Raw genomic sequence first — 22237 nt, forward strand, 5'->3', positions numbered from 1 at the left:
ATGTTTCTTGCTTGTTGACATCGAGTGTATTAACGGTAGCTTGATATATTACTCCTTTCTGCAAGCATTTACCCTCAAGTGGACATTCAGCTCTTCGTCTACAGTTGCATTCTCTGGGGGGAACGGCGTCTTTGTCTCTGTGTTGTTGAAGTAGAGTTTTGTTATGCGCTGAAATTATTTTCCCAACATTAGGCATGCAACTATAGCTAATTTTAACGGTGTTTCGATTTATAATTTTGTGGAGAGGGTTGCTTTTGGGAAAGCACTCGTCGAGTAATCTGAGGAACTGGTGACCTATGTTGGTTTTCACGTTGGAGCTATATGGTGGGTTGTACCAGGTGATGTTTCTATTGCGGTTGTTTCTGCGTCTGTTGTTTTCTGCTGTTGGGGTGTATTTGAGGTTATAGTTATATCCGCTCTTGAGTAAGGCTTCCTTATATGGGCGTTTCGCTTCTTCAAAGATGCACTCATTCGAAGATATATCAGAAAGCCTTTTATTTTATTTTTTTGGTATACTGCGGATGATATTTGGAGGGTGGTTGCTCTTTTTGTGGATGTATAAAGGTGTGTTGTTTGGTTTCATATAGGGTTTGACTGAGCTCTTTTCAAGATCTAGAGTTACGTCTAAGTAATCTACAGATTTTGTGTTGGCGACTATGGTGATCTTGAGTTTATGGTTTGCAAATATTCTGCAAATATCTTTTTTGATGATCTCTATGGTTCTCGGTGACTCATTGAATGCAGCTAGGCCATCGTCGCGATATAGTCCTATATTGTTGCCGTATTTGGCTTGTAGTTCTGAAAGAAGAAAGAGCCCGACTATTTCGCAAATTTCTGCTCCATCATAACTACCCATAGTTACATCAAACCGTGATTGTTTGCCTCTTTTGCACCACGCCTTGCTGTTGTTAAATAGCAGTGAATTTCTTGCTTGTAATATTATTTCCATCTCATCGCTAGAAATATCGTCGAATTTGGATGCGAACTGTAGGGCTTGTTTCACGAGATTTTCTGTTATGGACGGATAAAAATCACATATGTCGAAACATATGAAAGAATAGTTGGATTTATTGGATATTGCTTTAAACCACTTAATCATAGATATACATACATACATACATACATATATATATATATATATATATATATATATATATATATATATATATATATATATAGATATATAGATATAGATATGTGTGTATATATATATATATATATATATATATATATATATATTATATTCTTACGTCATTTGAATATCTAGTAATGGCGGACTGGAATTAAAGTTGCGTGTACAGTTTACAAAAACACGTTGTATTAAGCTTGAGATTATATGATAAAGAGATTATTACCCTCGTGTATTTCGGTATCGTCAATATCATATATTAGGAATAAAAATGATGTATTCCTAATATATGATATTGACGATACCGAAAAACACTCTGGTAATAACCTATGTATGTATATATATATATATATATATATATATATATATATATATATATATATATATATTATATATATATATATACACACACACACACACACACACACACAGGAGGATCGAACCTTCAGCAAATGGAACCTCAGACAGACATTCTTGTTATGTTATCCAGGTCATTTGGGGACAAGGACTTTTATAATATGTAAAATCCGATTTTTTTTTTTTCCATTTGAGCGGAACTCTCAATCCTGCGTGGACGATTCCCCCGATCCCCCCCCCCCCCCCCCCCCCCCCCCCCCACCTGGCTACGGGCCTGACATGGTACTTAATATGTTTGTTTCAAACATTCAAACGAAATACCATAGCTCAAATTTCATATGTATCATTTAATTTTATTCCAAATACCGAACCAAATTTTTAATAACTTGGTGAAAAGAAATCCCGACAAGAATCCTAAATGTATTTATCTGTATAATGCTTTATAAATATTTAAATTATGTTAAATACAATAAATATCTGCATACATACACGCGCGCACACATTAATATTATTTCACAGAGGCGTCGGAACTGGGGCGGCAGTAGCGGCGACCGCCGCCCCAGTATTTGGACAAATCAGACAAACTTTTTTATTGTCATAAAACTATCAGTGAAATACCCCCTTTTTACCAGTACTTTTGCTACAAAAATGTGTATGAGATATCTACCAAAGTTGTCTCTTAAATGCAGTAGAATGCAGGAAATGGCATCTAGAATTCAAATATTTTCCGAGGGGGGGGGGGGGGGGGGGGGGGGGAGACGTGTCGCCGGACACCCCTGGCACTCCCTCCCTTCGCTCGGGTCGACATTCGCCTCCCCAATTTTAACTGGCTTACGATGCCTCTGATTTCAGCCCATATCCGATATTTATTGCGTACGAATCCGAATCGATGGGTTGTCAGGCGTTAACAACAAAATATTTTTTTATTTTGTGATAAGCAATAATTCATAAATGTCTCCAATAAGTCTTGTTGGATGTCGACAGAATTTTCGGGTTCCCTACTGATAGAATAACTTTTCATGGAGATATTCACATTCCTGTTGCGTGGCCTCCTATTGTCAATGCCCCGCAACTTGTCCACCAATTTAATTAAAATTAGCTCCACTATGACATGTGGATCTAACACCAGCCAGTTGGAGCTCATGTCCACTAATCAAAACCTTACTTGCAGAATCCTGCCAGTGATTTAAAAATAATTTGAAAACATTCCGAATTATCCTGAGGGTATACGATATGTTTCATGTGAATTATGAATGCCTTATTTAGACCAGTAGAACTAATTTTAATCGGATTGCTAACAACACTGCGTAGTCCCCAATGTCCAGGTAACATTTCATCTGTAAATAATAATTTAAATATTGACCAATGACACTTCGCCTTTTATAACGTTATTTGGGAGCATACAAATTCTAAAAATATCGGGCGAGTCTATTTTAGTGGCCGCAGTACAGCGAACCATACCAATACGTACGGGATGGGTTATCAGTCTTCAATTTTACATTAAAAATTATTTATTTATTTATAAAAAAAACCCTAACTAAATCAGTCTTCAGTTTTACATTACAAATTATTTGTTTTAAGGCATTCGTAATTCACACGAAACATGTCGTATACCCTCAGGATAATTCGGAATGTTTTCAAATTATTTTTAAATCACTGGCAGGATTCTGCAAGTAAGGTTTTGATTGGTGGACATGAGCTCCAACTGGCTGGTGTTAGATCCACATGTAATAGTGGAGCTAATTTTAATTAGATTGCTTGTCCACAGGTATATTTTTGCGAGCTCTCGCGTGAGTTCGCAGTTTGCGTCCTCGGGTTACCCCGCAACGGGCACATGCGCAGTGGAATGTGAAAGAGGTCTATTCTGCTATGAAATGTTCAACCATAGGCAAAATGAACTTACAGACCCGCTACTACAACACCAAGTTGAATTAACACATATACACACTACATACATATATACGTGTACACCTCGTATAACTAGTACATGTATATAATCATTGTCATCATTACTATTACTAAGTATCTGATTTAACCAGTTTATATTCGCATTATGTTGTCCAATGTATACCATGCCATTTTTATATGATTCATATATAAATAAATTCTTTGATTTGATTTTGAATCCTTTGATGATGTTAATAGGGTCTCCACGGGTACCCAGGCACGGGTCGAGTCTAACAAGACCGTCGCAGGATGCTATTACCTGTACAAGGACGAGCACTCTCATTTAATTCTATTTGTGTACGACATTTTGGCATATACTTGCTGCAGGTTACATCATACTATGCCGAATGTGTGGAATGCAATACAATGGCATACACAATGTACTGTTCTCTCTTACGACAGAATGGACATCACCATCACACCAGTCGTACACGTTTACCCGATTTTACCTTGTTACTGGTATATTATAATTAAGATGTTTTTAATTCTTTTAATATTATGCCCCCCCCCCCCCCCCCACACACACACACACACACACACACTCCAGATATTATTCCTACTGGCTTGAGTAAACGATTTTTTATGCGCATATTCTCGACATCAGGACAACATGAGGTGGCCTGAACACTTATCACCAAGTATTTCCATCATTCTGTCATGGTGCATTTTATTTGTACCACCAATCATTATTTCGGTCCACTCAAGCCGTCAAACAACAGCAAATGAGGAATTATTGTACAATAATTATTTACAGAAAGCAAGAAATTGCATTTCTAGTTTTCAAAATTTTCTGCGAAAGGAAATGTTTTATTTAACGACGCACTCAACACATTTTATTTACGGTTATATGGCGTCGAACATATCAAGGGCGGATTATGCTTTTGGAAGGGGGTGTTTCCGAAACAATATGTAAATATGAAATTATAATTTTTACGTGGACATCAATTTAGATCTACGTGGTGGGGTTGCATTTTTTTAGGGGGGGGGGGGGGGTCCGTGCAACTGGGGGAAAACCCCATAATCCGCCCCTGCATATGATTATGCATATATACTGAAATAGGAAACCCGCTGTCGCCACTTCATGGGCTACTCGTTTTGATTAGCAGCAAGGTATCTTTTATATGTACCATCCCACAGACAGGATAGCGCATACCACAGCCTTTGATATACCAATCGTGGTGCACTGGCTGGAACGAGAAATAGCCCAATGGGCCCACCGACGGGGATCGATCCTAGACCGACTGCGCATCAAGCGAGCGTTTTACTCTGCGAAAGGATTCTCCGAATCTTTCTAGAGGTGACGTAAACTTGCTACCAAAAGAGTCATTGAACCATTCAGATTCTTTTTTTTAAATAGACCTACAAAGTTACATAGTAAATTGAACATAGTACATTGAAAAATGATAAATTTTGTTTTGTTAATATTCAGTCATTGTTTGTTATTATTTGCGATTACAATTTTAACATATTATTGATTGCATCGTAAGTAATTATTTCATTTGATCCAATAATTTGGTAACCATAATGAAACTATATTGTTGAAAATGCCAGGCGAATGTTGCCAACAAATTAGCTGTCTCTGAGCAACTCGTCTGTCTCTGACGGCCAAATTCAGTCAATTTGTCAAATTTTGTGGATTCGACGATTTCCTAAGATTTTTTACTATTTGAAAAGACAGGAATTTAGTCTTTTTACACGGTATAAGCATATTACAATTTCGATATTCTTTATTTATATATGGAAAGATTGTGTATGTGATCGATTCGTTTGCAGTTAAATCTAAAACTAACGAAATATGTCATTTGTAACTGCGATACAGAACCTTTAATATCAAGGAATACAAATTAATCACATTGCACTTGTTATTATATTATAGTATTCTGATATTAGAGGCGGTTATTTCAATTTTTGAAGTTTATTCCTTTTTATTTTTGTTACATTTTCGGAATTATTTTAAAATTATCTGTCCTATATCTAAGTTTTCCAGTGCTAATGTTTAATTCACTACTGATTTTTAAAACATTTTGTACATGGTTTACAATATGTCTGAATGCAGTGTCAAGATTAAAATTTGCTTTCACAAATAAACAAGGTTGCATCGCCTTTAGCTAAAAGTATCAGCTGTTAAAAAAGAAAACCCGAAACAAACCCACAAACACAAACAAGAAAACATTCAATATTTTATTTTGAATTAATATACAGAAAAACTAAACCGTACTTTATTTTTGACCATATCTTACGACAAAACTAGACACAGTGCAGTGGACAAAACCGTCGAGTTGATTTTTGACATGCTGTTTATAATTACAACCATTACATTCTACAGAATACACCAAACATTGCCATCATAATTGCATTTTAAAGATTAAAGATTGAATTTTCTTAAGCAAAGCTAATAATAATTATAATTAAATGGTATAAATTGATGTTAAATGTAAAAATACGGGAACTGAAAAGGTAAACCTCACGTTACTTCGTTCATATTTAAAATGTTCGGCAATATATGTACTGTAAATCGTATGGAACATAACGTCTAACACCCTGCCTTGTGAAATACGAACAATTACCCAACACCCGAATAGGTTCAGCTCTTTCTAACCAATATTCGTCATCGATGTCTAGACTTATTTACATGCAGAGAATGATCGGAAGTGTGACCAAACATTTTGGGCCGTTCTGGAATAGTAACAGTGATTTTGCTTTATTGCTTAGTCTCATCATTATCTAGTGTAGGTGTTGGGTACATGGGTACTGGTCGAGTTTAACCCTCGGGTACTCGGGTCCGGATGGAGTTTGACCCTCGAGAAAAAGTAAAGTTTGTTTTATTTAACGACGCCACTGGAGCACATTGATTTTTTCATCTTATCTTCGGCTATCGGACGTCAAACATATGGTCATTCTGACACTGTTTTTAAGAGGAAACCCGCTGTCGCCACATAGGCTACTCTTTTACGACAGGCAGCAAGGGATCTTTTATTTGAGCTTCCCACAGGCAGGATAGCACAAACCATGACCTTTTTTGAACCAGTTATGGATCACTGGTCGGTGCAAGTGGTTTACACCTACCCATTGAGCCTTGCGGAGCACTCACTCAGGGTTTGGAGTCGGTATCTGCATTAAAATCCCATGCCTAGACTGAGATCCAAACGCAGTACCTACCAGCCTGTAGACCGATGGCCTAACCACGACGCCACCGAGGCCGGTTTGACCCACGGTATTTTTGACTCGTCATGGCCCTATATTAACAGTGATTAGCACTAAAACTTCAAGATGTTTTTACAGTTCAGTCATAAGCGTACGAGACAGGAACAATACCTGAAATTCGGGCAAAAATGATAGAGATATTTGGGCAAAATGTCCATTGTTCTACACTCAAAATTAGTTGTAATCCATGTGAAAATGTGTAGTGACTCGTTTGCAACCCTATATAGCTGTTTAGTTAATATGAATACATGTTACCCAGATTCGGGCATCTTTCTTTAATTCGGACAAAACTCCTGCCTGTCCCTCTACAAAAAGCGGAGCCCGTACGCCTATGAGGTCAGTCATTTTATCATAAAATTACTGGGATTTTCTGTATTAATTAATTAATTTACACTTATTACCGTACTTATATCCTTTTCCGACTTCTCTACTGGACATTCACACACACACACACACACACACACACACACACACACGGCTATCTGGACTATCTGTCCAGGACTTGGAACTTGGAACATTTTTTAATGTGCACATTCAGAGCAAGCTATTTGAAATGTCCCTTAGGATTAAGCCAAAGGGAAATGGGTTCGCATTTTGATGAAGGAAATTTGGCGCAATTTTGATGGTCGTTCTAAAGAATAAAAAGGTAGGGAGCTACGTATAGGTTTGGATTTTAGAAGGCCGAGAGTAGCTCGTTACTTAGGACCTGCGGATGATGAGGTGTCTCCTTAGGTTGCCCGTAGGGCCCTTAGAACGGGCCTGATCTCTTCTGATCGTGGCATGACAACCCAGGGGAGACTCGACGCAATTGTGCATGTATAATGCAATTGTGTATGACTGGGAGGTAAGGTCTGCGAGTCCTGGTGTTTCCCTTAAGTTCCGTCTCCTGTCAACTGCCTAGTGATCCGTATGATGTCCTCTTCTCCCATCTCATCCGTTCTTGTGACCTTGGTGCCTCCGCCAGCAACAAGGAATTTTGGGGTTGGGTAGAGGGAGCCGGTATTCTTTTGTCCAGCTCCCTCAAGGTGCATTGCAATTGTGTACTCGGAGCCGGTTTTCTTTTGCCCGACTCCTTATTAAGTCCGGTACTGGCCATTATTATTTTAATTTGTGGGCGGATGCGTGATTATTATTAGACCAATGCACCCTATGTAGTCCCTAGTTGGTTTTAAGGTTTTGTTTTGATTAAAAAGCATAGTGCTATACATATAATACGAGTTTAGTAGTAGGTCCTGTTCATTCACACACTGATTCATACAGTAGTCCCAATGGGTAAGCTAGGGTTAGGTTAGCGCTAAATTTGACCCACTCCCAGTGTTGAACCGTTATGGTTCTAATAATAGTCTAGTATTGTTATAATCCCCAGCTTATAAGATGTTGAAAATGAACTTATTTCTTATCTGGTTTTCGTTCCGGGTCGTTCTGGAACACCTATTAACTCACCTAGGGGTTTGCTTGAATGAACATTATCTGGCATACTAAGAAAGTACAGAAGATGGTGCGAAATTTATGTACATTTTATTTGGTCGCTGTGGTATTGATGTTGGTGATGTTTTCTCCTATCTGATTTGTTCCACACGGTTATAATGGAGTGAGAGGCGACCTCTGTGTTGGTGTAACCAAGTTAAGGTTAGATCTTGTCCACCGTTCGGCCAGGCCAGTGGACTGGTGGTAGTTGTTGTAAGTGGTTACTGAGTGAGAAGTCGGCGTACTGGTCTTAAGATTAATTCATACTTCGGCCAGGCCAGTGGGCTGGTGGTAGTTGTTGTAAGTGGTTACTGAGTGAGAAGTCGGCGTTGTGGTCTTAAGATTAATTCATACTTCGGCCAGGCCAGTGGGCTGATGGTAGTTGTTATAAGTGGTTACTGAGTGAGAAGTCGGCGTTGTGGTCTTAAGATTAATTCATACTGTGATTACCGAAATTTAGTTTTGTATTAGATAAACGAAAACACGTTGAACGAACGCGTACCAAAATATAATATGAACTGTGCTAAAATCACACTGAACTGATTGGAAAATGAGGATCAGGTTTGAACAGAAGCTGAACTGGGCGAGTCAACTACTCGCCAACAAGAGTCGGCGGTGACGTAGAAATCCAGCTTTACAGGTCCTACCCAATGAATCGTTAAACTCTCTCTGGGTGGGGGCCGGTACCGGTATGCGAACCCAGTACCTACCAGCCTTAAGTCCGATGGCGGCTTAAATACGGAAAATACCACCTCTAAGAAGATAACATTTCGTCTCAAATTAAGTTTTTTGTTTTGTTTGTTTAAGATCACTAGAGCACATCGGATATTGGATGTTAAACATTTGATAATTTTGACATATAGTGTTAGAGAGAAAACCCGCTACATTTTTCCATTAATAGCAATGAATCTTTCCTATGCACCATCCCAAAGACATGATAGCACATACTGCAGTCTTTGAATTACCAGGCTGGAACGACAAAATAGCCCAATGGGCCTACCGACGGGGATCGATCCCAAACCGATCGCGCATCAAGCGAGCAATTTACCACTGGGATATTTCACGCCCCCTATCTCACATTAGGCTCAGGGCTTTAATTAACAAGTTGAAAAAAGTTATACTACAATAAAGACAAAAACGTTATACTATAATAAAGACAAAATCGTTATACTATAATAAAGACAAAATCGTTATACTATAATAAAGACAAAAAGGTGCAAATAGAGAATACTACATGGCTGGCCGTTAGACACCATTTATCTTACGAGTTGTTTTAAAACGTATTTAACGAGCGAAAGCGAGATAGATACGTTTTTAAACGAGTTGTAAGATAAATTGTATATTTCAAACTATATTAGTTTTACTATTAGCAGTAACAAGAACTGGTTTAGTCGTAAATTTACGTAGGCTTCGATTTTGGGTGAAATTGGGCCCAGAAGCACGTCTTGCATGTTACAAGAGAAATGAGGCAATATCGTGGTTTGTGTTGGACAGGATATATGGAAATCCAGAATCAGTGATCCGTTGTTTGACTTATTTAACTTGTTTAGTAATTAATTTGCATGTAGTACATATCATTTTGACTTATTTAACTTGTTTAGTAATTAATTTGCATGTAGTACATATCATTTTGACTTATTTAACTTGTTTAGTAATTAATTTGCATGTAGTACATATCATTTTGACTTATTTAACTTGTTTAGTAATTAATTTGCATGTAGTACATATCATTTTGGAGAAAGCTGGCTACCCGGAGTCCCCTAGATTATCTTAAATTTCTTGAATATTGTTTAACTTTACCATAATAGGATTTTGCGTTATTGTATATACATTGTCCATCATGCAGATTTTTGGAAAGATTCTAGTTTCTGACAATTTATACATTTACTATGTATGCCAAACAGTGTGGAAAGCATCCGAGCTATCCAAGAAGGCAACATTAGTGCAATCACTGCGCTCTATGTAACGGTTAATGGTTTCTGGAAGCACGAATGACGTGTCAAGACTTGAAAGAACGTGTTGAAATCCACAAGAAAAGAAACTTCACAGACAGATATAGAAATTAAAATAATATTCCCTATAAATAAATATGTGTACTTTGGACTAATTAGGTACCCCGGAGAGCGATATTACATTAGTGTTTTTTAATAAACTGATACATAGTAGTCGGGATAATCCGTCTAGCACGACCATATGCTTTTGTTTTTATCGCACTCAATTTATCTAATGACAAACTAAAAACAGGGATCTATTCAGCCGTTCTGCGAGTCCGAACATGGGCCCTTTCTACCAGAAAAAGTTTCACTGAAAATTCCCAATTTCTATGTTTAAAAATTCCTAATATATTAGTCTAGGATGTTATGTCAATTTTTTGAAGGTTCCATTTTCTTTTGCTCAAGTTAATAAAATTTTGGTCATATCTTCCCATGACTTACCTGAACCAGAAATCCATTGGTAGCATTTTTTCTGACCACTATCAAGTCAGCCATCTTGAAATTCAAAATGGCTGTCATTTTCAAATATTTTGTTTATACATCTCCACTCTTATTTAACATAGAAACATATTTTTAGGGTCTATTACAACATTTAGGTCAGACAATTCAAAGACAATCTTTTTATTTACATCTGTTCATGGTAATCATCTTGAAATTCAAAATGGCTGTCATTTCAATATATATATATATATATATATATATATATATATATATATATATATATATATATATATATATACAGTAAAGTACACTTATAACGAACTGCAGGGGACCAGGACCATCGGTTCGTTATATCAGTAGTTTGTTGTAAACATTTACAGAAGTTAGCCGTTTTCATTCAGGAAGTCGGCCATTTTGGATTTTTGACATTTAAACACCATAAACACAAGAATTAGTGGGGTGGGTTTTTAAAAATATTTCTTTTATTATCACCAATAGAAGCAAAATATGCAAACAAATACATGTTGAATCAAATGAGTGTTCAGTCAGTCACGTTTTGAAACAAAGTTGCTTATTTTTGTCTGCTTAGTGAGCGTTGGTCTCATAGTCATGTCGCAATCGAATGAAACAGGCATATATATATATATAATTTTTACTCCCATTTTCCAATGCCATATAACCGTAAATAAAATGTGTTAAATGTGTTGTTAAATAAAACATTTCCTTCCTTCCCATTTAAAATAGAAACAATTATTTTGGTTTCAGTTTACATCTATGAGCTCAGATGATGTAAACAAAAATTTAAAAATTGTTGTCTGGTCTTGGCAGCCATCTTGAAATTCAAAATGGCTACCATTTTAATATATTTTTCAAATATCTCAAATCCCGGTTAACGTGGAAGCACAATTGATCATTTATATAGTCTTTCAATCATGGTAACCATCTTGAAATTCAAAATGGCCACCATTTTAATACATTTTTCTTATATCTCAACTCCTGGTTAACGTAGAAGTAAACTTGTTTTGTCTATGTACATTTCAGTAGCCAATGAATCTAATTCTTTAGATTTATAGTCATCCAATCATGGCAAAAATCTTAAACTTCAAAATGGCAGTCATATGGAAATTTAAAATGTTTACCAATTTAATAATTTGGCAAATAATTCCCCCCCCCCCCCCCCCCCCCCCCCCCCCCCTAGTCCACATACAAATGCAATTTTGTGTTCCCAAGTACATGTTTAGGTCAAATAATTAAAATGTTGCAATACTGACTTTCATGTTCTATATTTTAAATAATAAAGGAACATACCAATTGTAAATTGTAATTCATAATAGCACATAAAGTACATTGTATACGTTTCATCTGCAATTGTATGCACATTGCAGTAGTCCTCATCAGCTTCGTGTTTGCTGCCCTTTGTACACTGAAGATCGTGTCCCTTACACTAAATTACAGGTACATTAACCTGAACACTTACTGACCCCATGCCCAGTTGCATCTGATAAGTTCTGCCACCACCTCTAGTGCAGCTTGCACCCCCAACAGCACTGTCACAAATATACCAACCCTCTTGACCCAACCAAATCTGCATGGATAAGAATTTCCAGATTTAGCATGGAATCTTGAGCTCAGATATTTGCTTGGAGATGTACTCTTTGAGTATGGTGGTTCCATACCCCAGAGGTAGGTGGCGGTGTATTTCCACATTTTGGTTTGGTGATGGTTTCTTGAACTTCTTTCATCTCAGAGTAGCTACATAAGTTGTAGAAATGACCCTTGTGCTTGGTTCCATGCAGTAGTCTTCACATTTTCACCTACCTCTTTGTATGGTTCACCACCGATTCCAAGCTGGTTTCAGTGTTACTTATCTGTGGAGCTTTTGTGAATACACTGAATTCTTTTTATTAATGTCCACCCATCACCAATGTGTCCTGTTGTGTCATACCCAGTTACAGCATGAAAATCTTGTAATCCGAGTCTATATCTGGACACAGTTCATTATAAAATGGTTTCAGGTTAATCTGGCTGTGATTTACATATAACTATTTGTGTAACCTTCTAATGATGAAAAGCCAACAGTCTATGTCTTTGATGTAGAAATCCTCCTCATTCCCTGGCCCGATTACTTTACGAGTATGAGGAATCGTGAGCATGTCTGCTTCTTCCTGTGTACTGGCACATGTGGTAGGATGGTATTTTGGTACATTTTAGAGAACATCTTTTATTGTGTTTGTGACTGTAACTAACATTTTACGTTAGTGACTAACTTTATCTGCCAGATGTATTATGAGATGATCGTTTGTATATTTAGTTGATGTCAATGATTGGATGAGCATCCTCAACTTATAAGTTATCTCCACGACCCGGGCCCATAGTTTCCAAGCTACCTTAGTTATATAGCATAAAAACCCCATAAGCTTTGGCATGTGTCATTGTCACATCACTGCATACAATATTTTTATGTCATCGTAGCGCTATAATAGCTTCAAAAATGCTTCTGATCACTGACAACATATCTGGTAGATAAGGAGGTAAGACTGTTGGGTTCTCATCCTGAGGTTACACACATGGGTCCCAATACATGAATAATTATAGGTACAGACGTAAATTGCAACCAGATCAACATGCTACTAATTGATGATGAACCGGGTTCAGAGGGAACCTCAACACTACCAGGGTTTCATGCATTAACTGGAAGTGACACAACATGACAAATTGCTTGTATTGGCAGAAATGTTATTGAATGTATTCGGAAAAGTCTCACCGACTACATCTGAAGCTCTTAGACAGCTTGGAATTAGTGATGAACGATACAAAGAGGTCAGTACTGCATGGTAGATGAACCTGTAAGGAATACAACCTGCAATGTACAGAACTCTAAAAAGTGTGTAGCTGGTGATGATTGCTGCAATACACATGCCATTACAGACGAATTATTTGCCTAATCAGGGAAAGAAATTAGTTTTAGCCAATTTTCAGATGTGTAGTATTTGTTTAGAAATTATTAAAATATGGCCAATTTAAAAACCATTTTATTAACCAGATACTAAATGTTGTAGCCTTTTGTAAACAAATTTAGCTTGAGCAGGGTAGGCCTGTTAATGTGCCATTGTGAATTAGTTTACAATGGGTACATGTGTATATTCCTCTATTTCATTAGTTTAAAATCTAAATCTTCAAAGTCATTAGTAATGTAACATTTTAATTATTTGCAATAAAATGTATGTGGACTAAATGATTAAATTGGTGACCATTTTGAATATCAACGTGGTTGCCATGACTGGAAGATGGTTATAAAAATGTCACCATTTTAATTCATTGATCCTAGAAATGTACATAGGAAAAAATAATTGTGCTTCTACCTTTACCGAGAGTTAACATATATGAAAAATATATTAAAATAGTGGCCATTTTGAATTTGAAGATGGTTGCCATGATTGGATGACTATAAAAATGTCACCAATAAATTCATGACTACAAAAATGTCACCAATAAATTCATGACTACATAAATGTACATAGACAAAAAATATTATGTTTCTATGTTAACCGGGAATTGAGATATATTGAAAAGTGGAGGCCTAGGTCAGACAACAATTTTCCTTTTTACAAATCCATTCATTATGCTCATAAATGTAAACAGATACCCAAATTGTTGTGGGTCAACTTAGAGTAAAGATATATATATATATAAATATTTAAATGGTGGCCATTTTGAATTTCAAGATGGCTGTCATGCCTAAAATAACTAAACAAAATGTTATCAGCCAGTTCACTGACCTCAAAAGTGTAAATAGACACAAAAATTACGTTTCTATGTTAACTGAGAGTCAAGATATATGTAAAATATTCTAAAATGATGGCAATTTTTAATTTCAAGATGGCTGCCATGATCAAATGACTGAAACAAATGCCACCAATGGAATTCTAATTGTCGATAGTCCCAAGAATAAAAAACAAATACATTTTACTGATGAGCCAAAAAAAAGAAGCAAATTTACATAACTGCCTGGACCATATATAACTGCCTGGACTATATATAACTGCCTGGACTATATATAACTGCCTGGACTATATATTGAATTAGGTCCGTTGTCTCTTTAACTGTGGTGTACTACATCATTCGGTGGCCTGAAAAATAGTCCAAGTATGATTTACTCACGCTAAATTACCCAATCACATCAGACAGGGGACCATGGTAAAATATCCTCGATAAATTCATACAAAAGAAGGATTTTTTCAACTGATATACTAAACATCATGCGGGAGACAACAACATTTAGCAATTGTTCATTTATCTCAGAATAAGCGTACAGGTTTGTGGATTAACCAAACTTAAGTGTTCATTTTCATGGGTTAAAAAACTTTCATTTATAAGGCATCACCAGATTCTCCTCTATGGACCGCCATATGCAGTTTTATTTTCCTACTATGTATAAATCCTTTCCCACACTCCCCACAGGTGTACGGTCTGCCGCCAGTGTGAATGTATGCGTGAAATTTCATACTGTAACGGTCTTTGAAACATTTCCCGCACTCTTCACATTTGAATGGTCTCTGCCCAGTATGTTTGACCATGTGGTTTGTCAGATTGGAACACTTTGCAAAGCAGAGTCCACACTCCCCACACCTGAAGGGCTTGTCACCAGTGTGAATACACATATGCTCCTTCAGACTGGCGCGGCGTGCGAACCGTTTAGCACACACCTCACATTCAAAACGCTTGTACCCTGTGTGAACCAACATATGTTGCTTCAAGGTGTCGCGCTGAGCAAAACTCTGCTCACAAACTTCACATTTGAAAGTTTTCTCTCCATGAATCAACATATGTTTTTTCAAGTTGCACCGCTGTGTAAAACATTTTGTGCACAATTCACATTTGTATGGTGTCTCCCCCCCATGAAGTAGCCGATGACGCTTTAAGTACTGACCTCGGGAAAAACCTTTCTCACACACACCACATTTAAAAGGCTTAGTGCCAGAATGCACCAAAATGTGTATTTTCAACTTGCTCCTCTCTCTAAAACATTTTGTACACTCTCCACACTGGTAGGGCTTTTCGCCGAAATGAATCAACATATGACGTTTCAAGCTTGCAAAATGTGTAAAACACTTTGCACACTGTTGACATACCAAAGGCTTGTCATCAGTGTGAACAAACTTGTGGAGTCTCAGGCTGGAACCGTTTATAAAACATTTTGTGCACACTTCACATTTGAAAGGTTTGTTTCCAGTATGCATCATCATGTGCTGCTTCAAGTCCTGGTTGCGAATGAAGGCTTTTGTACACACCTGACATTTGAAGGGCTTATCACCCGTGTGAATTGACCTGTGATGCTTCAGACTGGTACTGCTTGTGAAACACTTAGTGCACACTTCACATCTAAAAGGTTTCTCACCAGTATGCATATACTTATGACGTGTCAAATTGGCAAACTGTGTAAAGCATTTTTCGCACTGCTCACATTTAAAAGGCTTATCACCAGAATGAACCATGATGTGAAGTTTCAAACTGGAATGATTTGGAAACCGTTTTGGGCACAATTTACATTTGAGAGGCCTATTGCTGGAATTAACCATCACGCACGACAATTCTGGGAACCAAAAATGTTCACCAAACTGTCTATTAAATGTTTTGAAATGGTAGAAACCCTCCAGAGTTATTTTCTAACAAAATATTAATAATAAAATGAAATTATTTTGAAAAATTTAAACAATATTTGCCAACTGTTTATAAAATTAAATGGGTGAATTTGCATACATGTAGTGGGACCCAGAGCAGCTGACCCTGATCCTGTGTCAAGTTCTCACAGTCCAACACTTCAGCGCCACACTATGTGAAACATTCTGTGCTGTGTCAAGTTCTCACAGTCCAACACTTCAGCGCCACACTATGTGAAACATTCTGTGCTGTGTCAAGTTCTCACAGTCCAACACTTCAGCGCCACACTATGTGAAACATTCTGTGCTGTGTCAAGTTCTCACAGTCCAACACTTCAGTGCCACACTATGTGAAACATTCTGTGCACCCTCCACATACAAAATGAATGAGCCTATGTCACTGCCGAGCTGGTCTACATGAGAAATACTTGAGTTAACTTTCAGACAACAGGTTTCTCACCAGTACATGTTCTTTCCCTTCACTATTACATGGAAAATATTCTAACAGCAGCTAACATTTGAGAAAAGGGTTACTCCCTCCCGACTGATGTCTGTACCAATTGTCTTGAATAAAACTTGAAGCATCTTCCTCCAGTAAACATCATTCGTGTTTTTCTCTCGCTCATATTGTCTTTAAAAGCACCATGGAGTAGGTATGCTTGAAAATGATCCAATATTTTCATTCTAAAAACTCTGCAAATAGAAAAAAAAAAAAAAAATAATAATATACATGGTGGCATAGTAGTTATTATGGAAACAGTTGCACTTAAGGCTTGTAAGTACTGAGTTCGCATCTCAGTACCGGCTCCCACCAAGAACAAGTTTTAACAAACTCAAAGGGTAGGTGGAATGAATGAATTCATGAATGGTGTACCAACATGCACAAAGAACACATTGGCTATTGAGTATCAAACAATGGTATGCCACTGCTACATGTAATTGGAGCATGAAAAAAGAGGTGATCAAATCTATAGAAGTAATCACCACAACATTTATAAGGGCCAGTATATATAAAAAAAAAAAATTGTAATTTGTACAAAAATTTAAGTACAGTGACAGTTGAAGTTAGTTTTGTTTAATGACACCACTACAGCATATTGATTTATTAATCATCGGCTATTGGATATCAAACATTTGGTAATTTTGATGTCTATACTTGAGAGAAAATCCACAATTTTTTTTCCATTAGCAGTCCACTTAAGGGATCTTTATACACCATCTCACAAACATGATAGCACACACCACAGCCTTTGATATACCATATTTCTGGTGCACTGGCTGGAATGAGAAATAGCCGAATAGGCCCACCAACAGGGATCGATCCTAAACCAACCGTGCATCAGGCAATCGCTTTACCACTGGGCTACATCCCACCCGGCAGTGACAGATAATGAAAAGTACTCAGAGATGTTGTCAAAACATTGCAAATTACATGTGCATCAGTCTTTCTTTTTTTCAACTCACAGCTTGTTTGGTTGCTGTAAAAATAGTGTCACAAAAGGATAAACCAAATCCAAAATTGGTTTACTTTTCAAAGCTGTTTTTGTCGACTAAGGAGGACACCTGCCCGAAAACTGCACGGTGCATGTGAATCTCCTTTTAAAAATGATCGGGTAGGGTGTGTATAAATTCCTGTGGTGGCCTTAGGCCAGGCCAAGGACATGCGACAGTCAAAGGTTAACAACCCTGATGTAATTTGGAGTGGTCAGTGGACACATTGGGCTATTTCTCGTTCCAGCCAGTGCACCATGACTGGTATATCAAAGGCTGTGGTATGTGCTATCCTATGTGATGATGCATATAAAAGATCCCTTGCTACTAATGGAAAAATGTAGGTTTTCACTCTAAAACTCAAATGTTTGACATCCAATAGCCAGTGGTTAATAAATCAATGTGCTCTAGTGGTGTCGTTAAACAAAACAAATCTTTTTTTAATTTATGGTGGGGTGGGGTGGGGTGTGCTATGCGTACGCACCCCACCTCACCCTCCCCAGTGTACGGGTCTGATTAGTACACTGGTGCCACAACATTCCATTGGAATCGGGCTTTAGACAATCATGCTTAGTTAGCACAGCACGAAACTGATCCAAGGCGGACCCAACAACACACTGAGCACTACGTTCGATTTGGACTAACTTCACTAAGAATGAAACCTGCGATTATCAGTCCGAATCGGTGTTCCAGATCAAGGTACAGATTCTTTAAAATAATTCGTCTCTAAACGGAATATCTTACACAATATTAAATATAATAATAAGGATAATAATAATAAACAAATGCTATTACAACTTACAAGGGATTATAAAGTAACACTATTTACTATTGTCATTTATATATATACGGGATGCAGACTCGCACAAAAATACCAACTCAACTGGTCTCAAAAATACACTGCTTACATGATTTCCTTCCGCTTAAGAATAACAAAATGTACCAAAACCGAAACGTACCCAGGTTTAGTCCTAACGAAAAGTTACACGATTTATTCACGGGTGCAGGAAGGTGCCAAAGCGCGAGCGCGCGCGCGCGCGTGTGTATGTGTGTGTGTGTGTGTGTGTGTGGGGGCCTGTGGGAATTTCATGTTAATTTTTGGAAATAATAATATTTATAATCACGTACTATTGTATACACTTATACAGATTCAGAAAAAATATGGTTCCATATTTTTTCTGATGAATATCAAGGTCATTTTAAGGTCACCTAAGGTCAGCACTATGTAATACTATTGACGTGTGGACATTTGTATATTAATATAGTTTTATATTAATACATTGGTTTTATTTGTTTTCATTTAATTATAATGATTTTATTTCCACGAACAAGTAATGAATTACAACAGATTGTGTACCTTTAATTATTTTATTCTTGTAATGTAATAATGACAGATTCAGAGGCGGATCGGGGGGGGGGGGGGCAGGGGACCGCCCCCCTAAATTTTGCTACAGTTATAATTTTATTATATATTATTATTATTTTTTATTTTTTTTACCATCCCCTCCAAACCTCATCCAAAGTTCCATTGGCATTCCGCCTCATGTCATTGCCCCCCCCCCCCCCCCCCCCATTAGATTTTCTGGATCAGCCATTGAGATTGATTACAATTTTCAGGTGTCTTGGCTTGTTATAAAACTGCACAAGCATGTATGACACCATGTCAAATTCCCTCAATCAAAATTGCGCACCCTTTTCTCTTTGGCATTTAACTGCTCCATTCAAATTCCATAGCACCACCACCACCCCCACCCGCCTGCTACCGATTTGATCGGGCTGCTGGTGCTCACTTGCACCTGCCAGTGCAGGCGGTCCCTCCTCTCCCCCCCCCCCCCTTTCCTGTCATGGACGGAGGAGCCGGCCAAAGCCGGCTCTTGTGCCCACGACAGGCGTGCGCTACAACAGCTTGTTCTGAATGTGCACGTAAAACCCTATGACATGACATGACATATGACACCATGTACAACTTAGTAACAATAGCACTATCACCGCGCCTTTCCTATTGTTTCCAGCTCAGGTATGTACAGTGTTAGCTGATGTGGTTTTAGTTTTCTTGTCTGAAATCACAGTTCACTGGTGTACGTCTGGTATTGTGGTCCACAACATATTTTGCTCTTTATCTCTATCGTTAACACTTCACGTTGGTTATTTTATTGAGGATATCCCTGGAGAAGATTTAAGGTTAGTTATAGGCCTAGTGTTATTTATATTCGGTTACTCTATAATAACATCTATTTTAGTATAAATGTAATTGACTAAATGATGCTAAAACCTTTATAATAAGTAATTATTATATCTTTCTGCACAACTTTATAAAGTGTACAGTGTAATATTAATTCTTGTTAATTCAGTAATTAGATTAATCTAAATCTTAAATATGTGATAACCATAATTTAGTATGATTGTAATGTGTATTAGTGTATGTTTGTGGTGATGAACACTTTAGAGATCGTTGTATTTTATAATGTATGTTATGAAACATAACGTGTTTCTGCGTGGTTATTTATTATTATTATTATTCTTTTATACAGATACGTCAACCAGATCCATTAAATCCTGGTGTTACATACTTGGTATGCAATATATTTGTGTGTGTGTGTGTGTGTGTGTGTGTGTGTGTGTGTGTATATATATATATATATATATATACATATATACATATATACATTGATATATATATATATATATATATATATATATATATATATATATATATATATATATATATATATATATATATATATATATATATACATACATACATACATACATACATACATACATACACATACATACATACATACATACATACATACATACATACATATATATATATGTTATTACCAGTGTTTTTCGGTATCGTCAATATCATATATTAGGAATACAAATTGTATTATGCGAGCCTCTGGCGAGCATAATACATTATTTTTATTCCTAATATATGATACTGACGATACCGAAATACACGAGGGTAATAATCTCTTTATCATATAAGCTCAAGCTTAATGCAACGTGTTTTTGTAAACTGTACACGCAACTTTAATTCCAGTCCGCCATTACTAGATATTCAAATGACGTAAGAATATGTGGCGCGGTGTATTTTTGAATGGAAATGACGTCAAACTATAATATAATTCTTATTTCAATACATATTTATATTTATTACCCATATGGGCTAAAATATTTTGTCGATCTCTGCACAGTGTGCAGATTGCTTCTACAGCCACTGATTTGCTGGCTTAAAAATCACGACGTTTGGTTGGTTGCTTGCTATGGCCGGAACTTCACTTTCATTCATATAATGTTTCCATTCAAGAGTCAGATTACACATACGTTATACGATCTACACAGATTTACAAAAAAAAAATGGACTCATTTGTTTCGTAAACATGAAATGGTATATTTTCATAAGCAGCGGCTTTAGTAATATATAAAAATAATTATTTTCAAATGCAAATACAGTTGTATTATTTTGTACTGTAAACATTTGGCTGTAAAAAGAACGTCGTTAATGCTATGACGTCACTTACATTACGTCATGTAATGCGCGTAAGATTATATGACGTAATGGCTGATGGCTTTGTTGTAGACTGCAGAGGAATTTTTACATTAAAAATCAGTTAAAATTGACAATGGGTAATAAAGAGAATAACCAACTCGCTACGAGGAGTTACGAATTATCTGTCCCTCGTAAATGAATGTTGTAAAACCCTCGCCAAAGGCTCGGGTTTACAACATTCATTCACTCGGGACAGATAATTCGTAATTCCTCGTAGGTCGTTAGTTATTCTCTAAGTATTTGACATGATTGAATATCTTTTGTATTGTAATTCGTATTGATGATTGCATATGTTACATCATTTGTATGTATGTATGTATGTACGTATCTATGTATCTATGTATGTATGTATGTATGTATGTATTATAATTATGTCTGTTATTATCACAAGGCATATTGCATATTATGGATTAATTATTTGTATGTCATGTAATGTTAAATATTATAATTTAAATGATGGAATATTATGTATTTTGTGTCCTGAGATTTATATATGCATAATATCTGTATTGTTATATTGTATTTTAATTATATTGTTACAGGGTGAAAAATGGAAAATCTCAGCTAAATTAAAGAGCCATTTGACCCGAAACATTGATGTTGTTGTCAATAATTTAAAACGATGATGCTACTACAACTATAAATCTGTTCAAGGCGCGATGTGAAATACGGTATCACTGTATAACGTGTTTAAAATATTGTGATGTAGCATATTAAAAGAAAGGACAGCATGTAAACTACAGTAAAACGTGAATAAATGTTTGTTTTGTTGTTGTTAGGGACGGATATAGAAATTTGAAAAGGGGAGGGGCGAAATGTTTAGTGTGCTAACTACTAGATGTTATGTCACATTCGGAGAAATCCACCACAAAGTTTACACAGTTTCTGTCAAAAAAGAGGTGTTTTTTTTGTCTGTAAAGAAAAGTCTGTTCAGTGTCTCCCAAAGTAAGGGGTGCACACACGTCTCTGCAACGTGTACAACGTGTAC

The 22237-nt window shown here is 36.7% G+C and overlaps 1 protein-coding gene across 1 annotated transcript; it reads right to left on the reverse strand.

The window, feature by feature from the left end:
* Positions 1 to 14816: 14816 nt before the first annotated feature.
* Positions 14817 to 19070, reverse strand: LOC121371915 (zinc finger protein 665-like). Its single transcript, XM_041498157.1, has 2 exons — positions 18493 to 19070; positions 14817 to 16892 (listed from the first exon to the last, which is right to left on the reverse strand). The coding sequence occupies exon 2, from the start codon at positions 16116 to 16118 to the stop codon at positions 14910 to 14912; it is 1209 nt and encodes a 402-aa protein (XP_041354091.1). The 5' UTR covers positions 16119 to 16892; positions 18493 to 19070; the 3' UTR covers positions 14817 to 14909.
* Positions 19071 to 22237: the final 3167 nt, after the last annotated feature.

The sequence above is a fragment of the Gigantopelta aegis genome, chromosome 4, assembly GCF_016097555.1.
Source record: "Gigantopelta aegis isolate Gae_Host chromosome 4, Gae_host_genome, whole genome shotgun sequence".
NCBI classification, from domain to species: domain Eukaryota; kingdom Metazoa; phylum Mollusca; class Gastropoda; order Neomphalida; family Peltospiridae; genus Gigantopelta; species Gigantopelta aegis.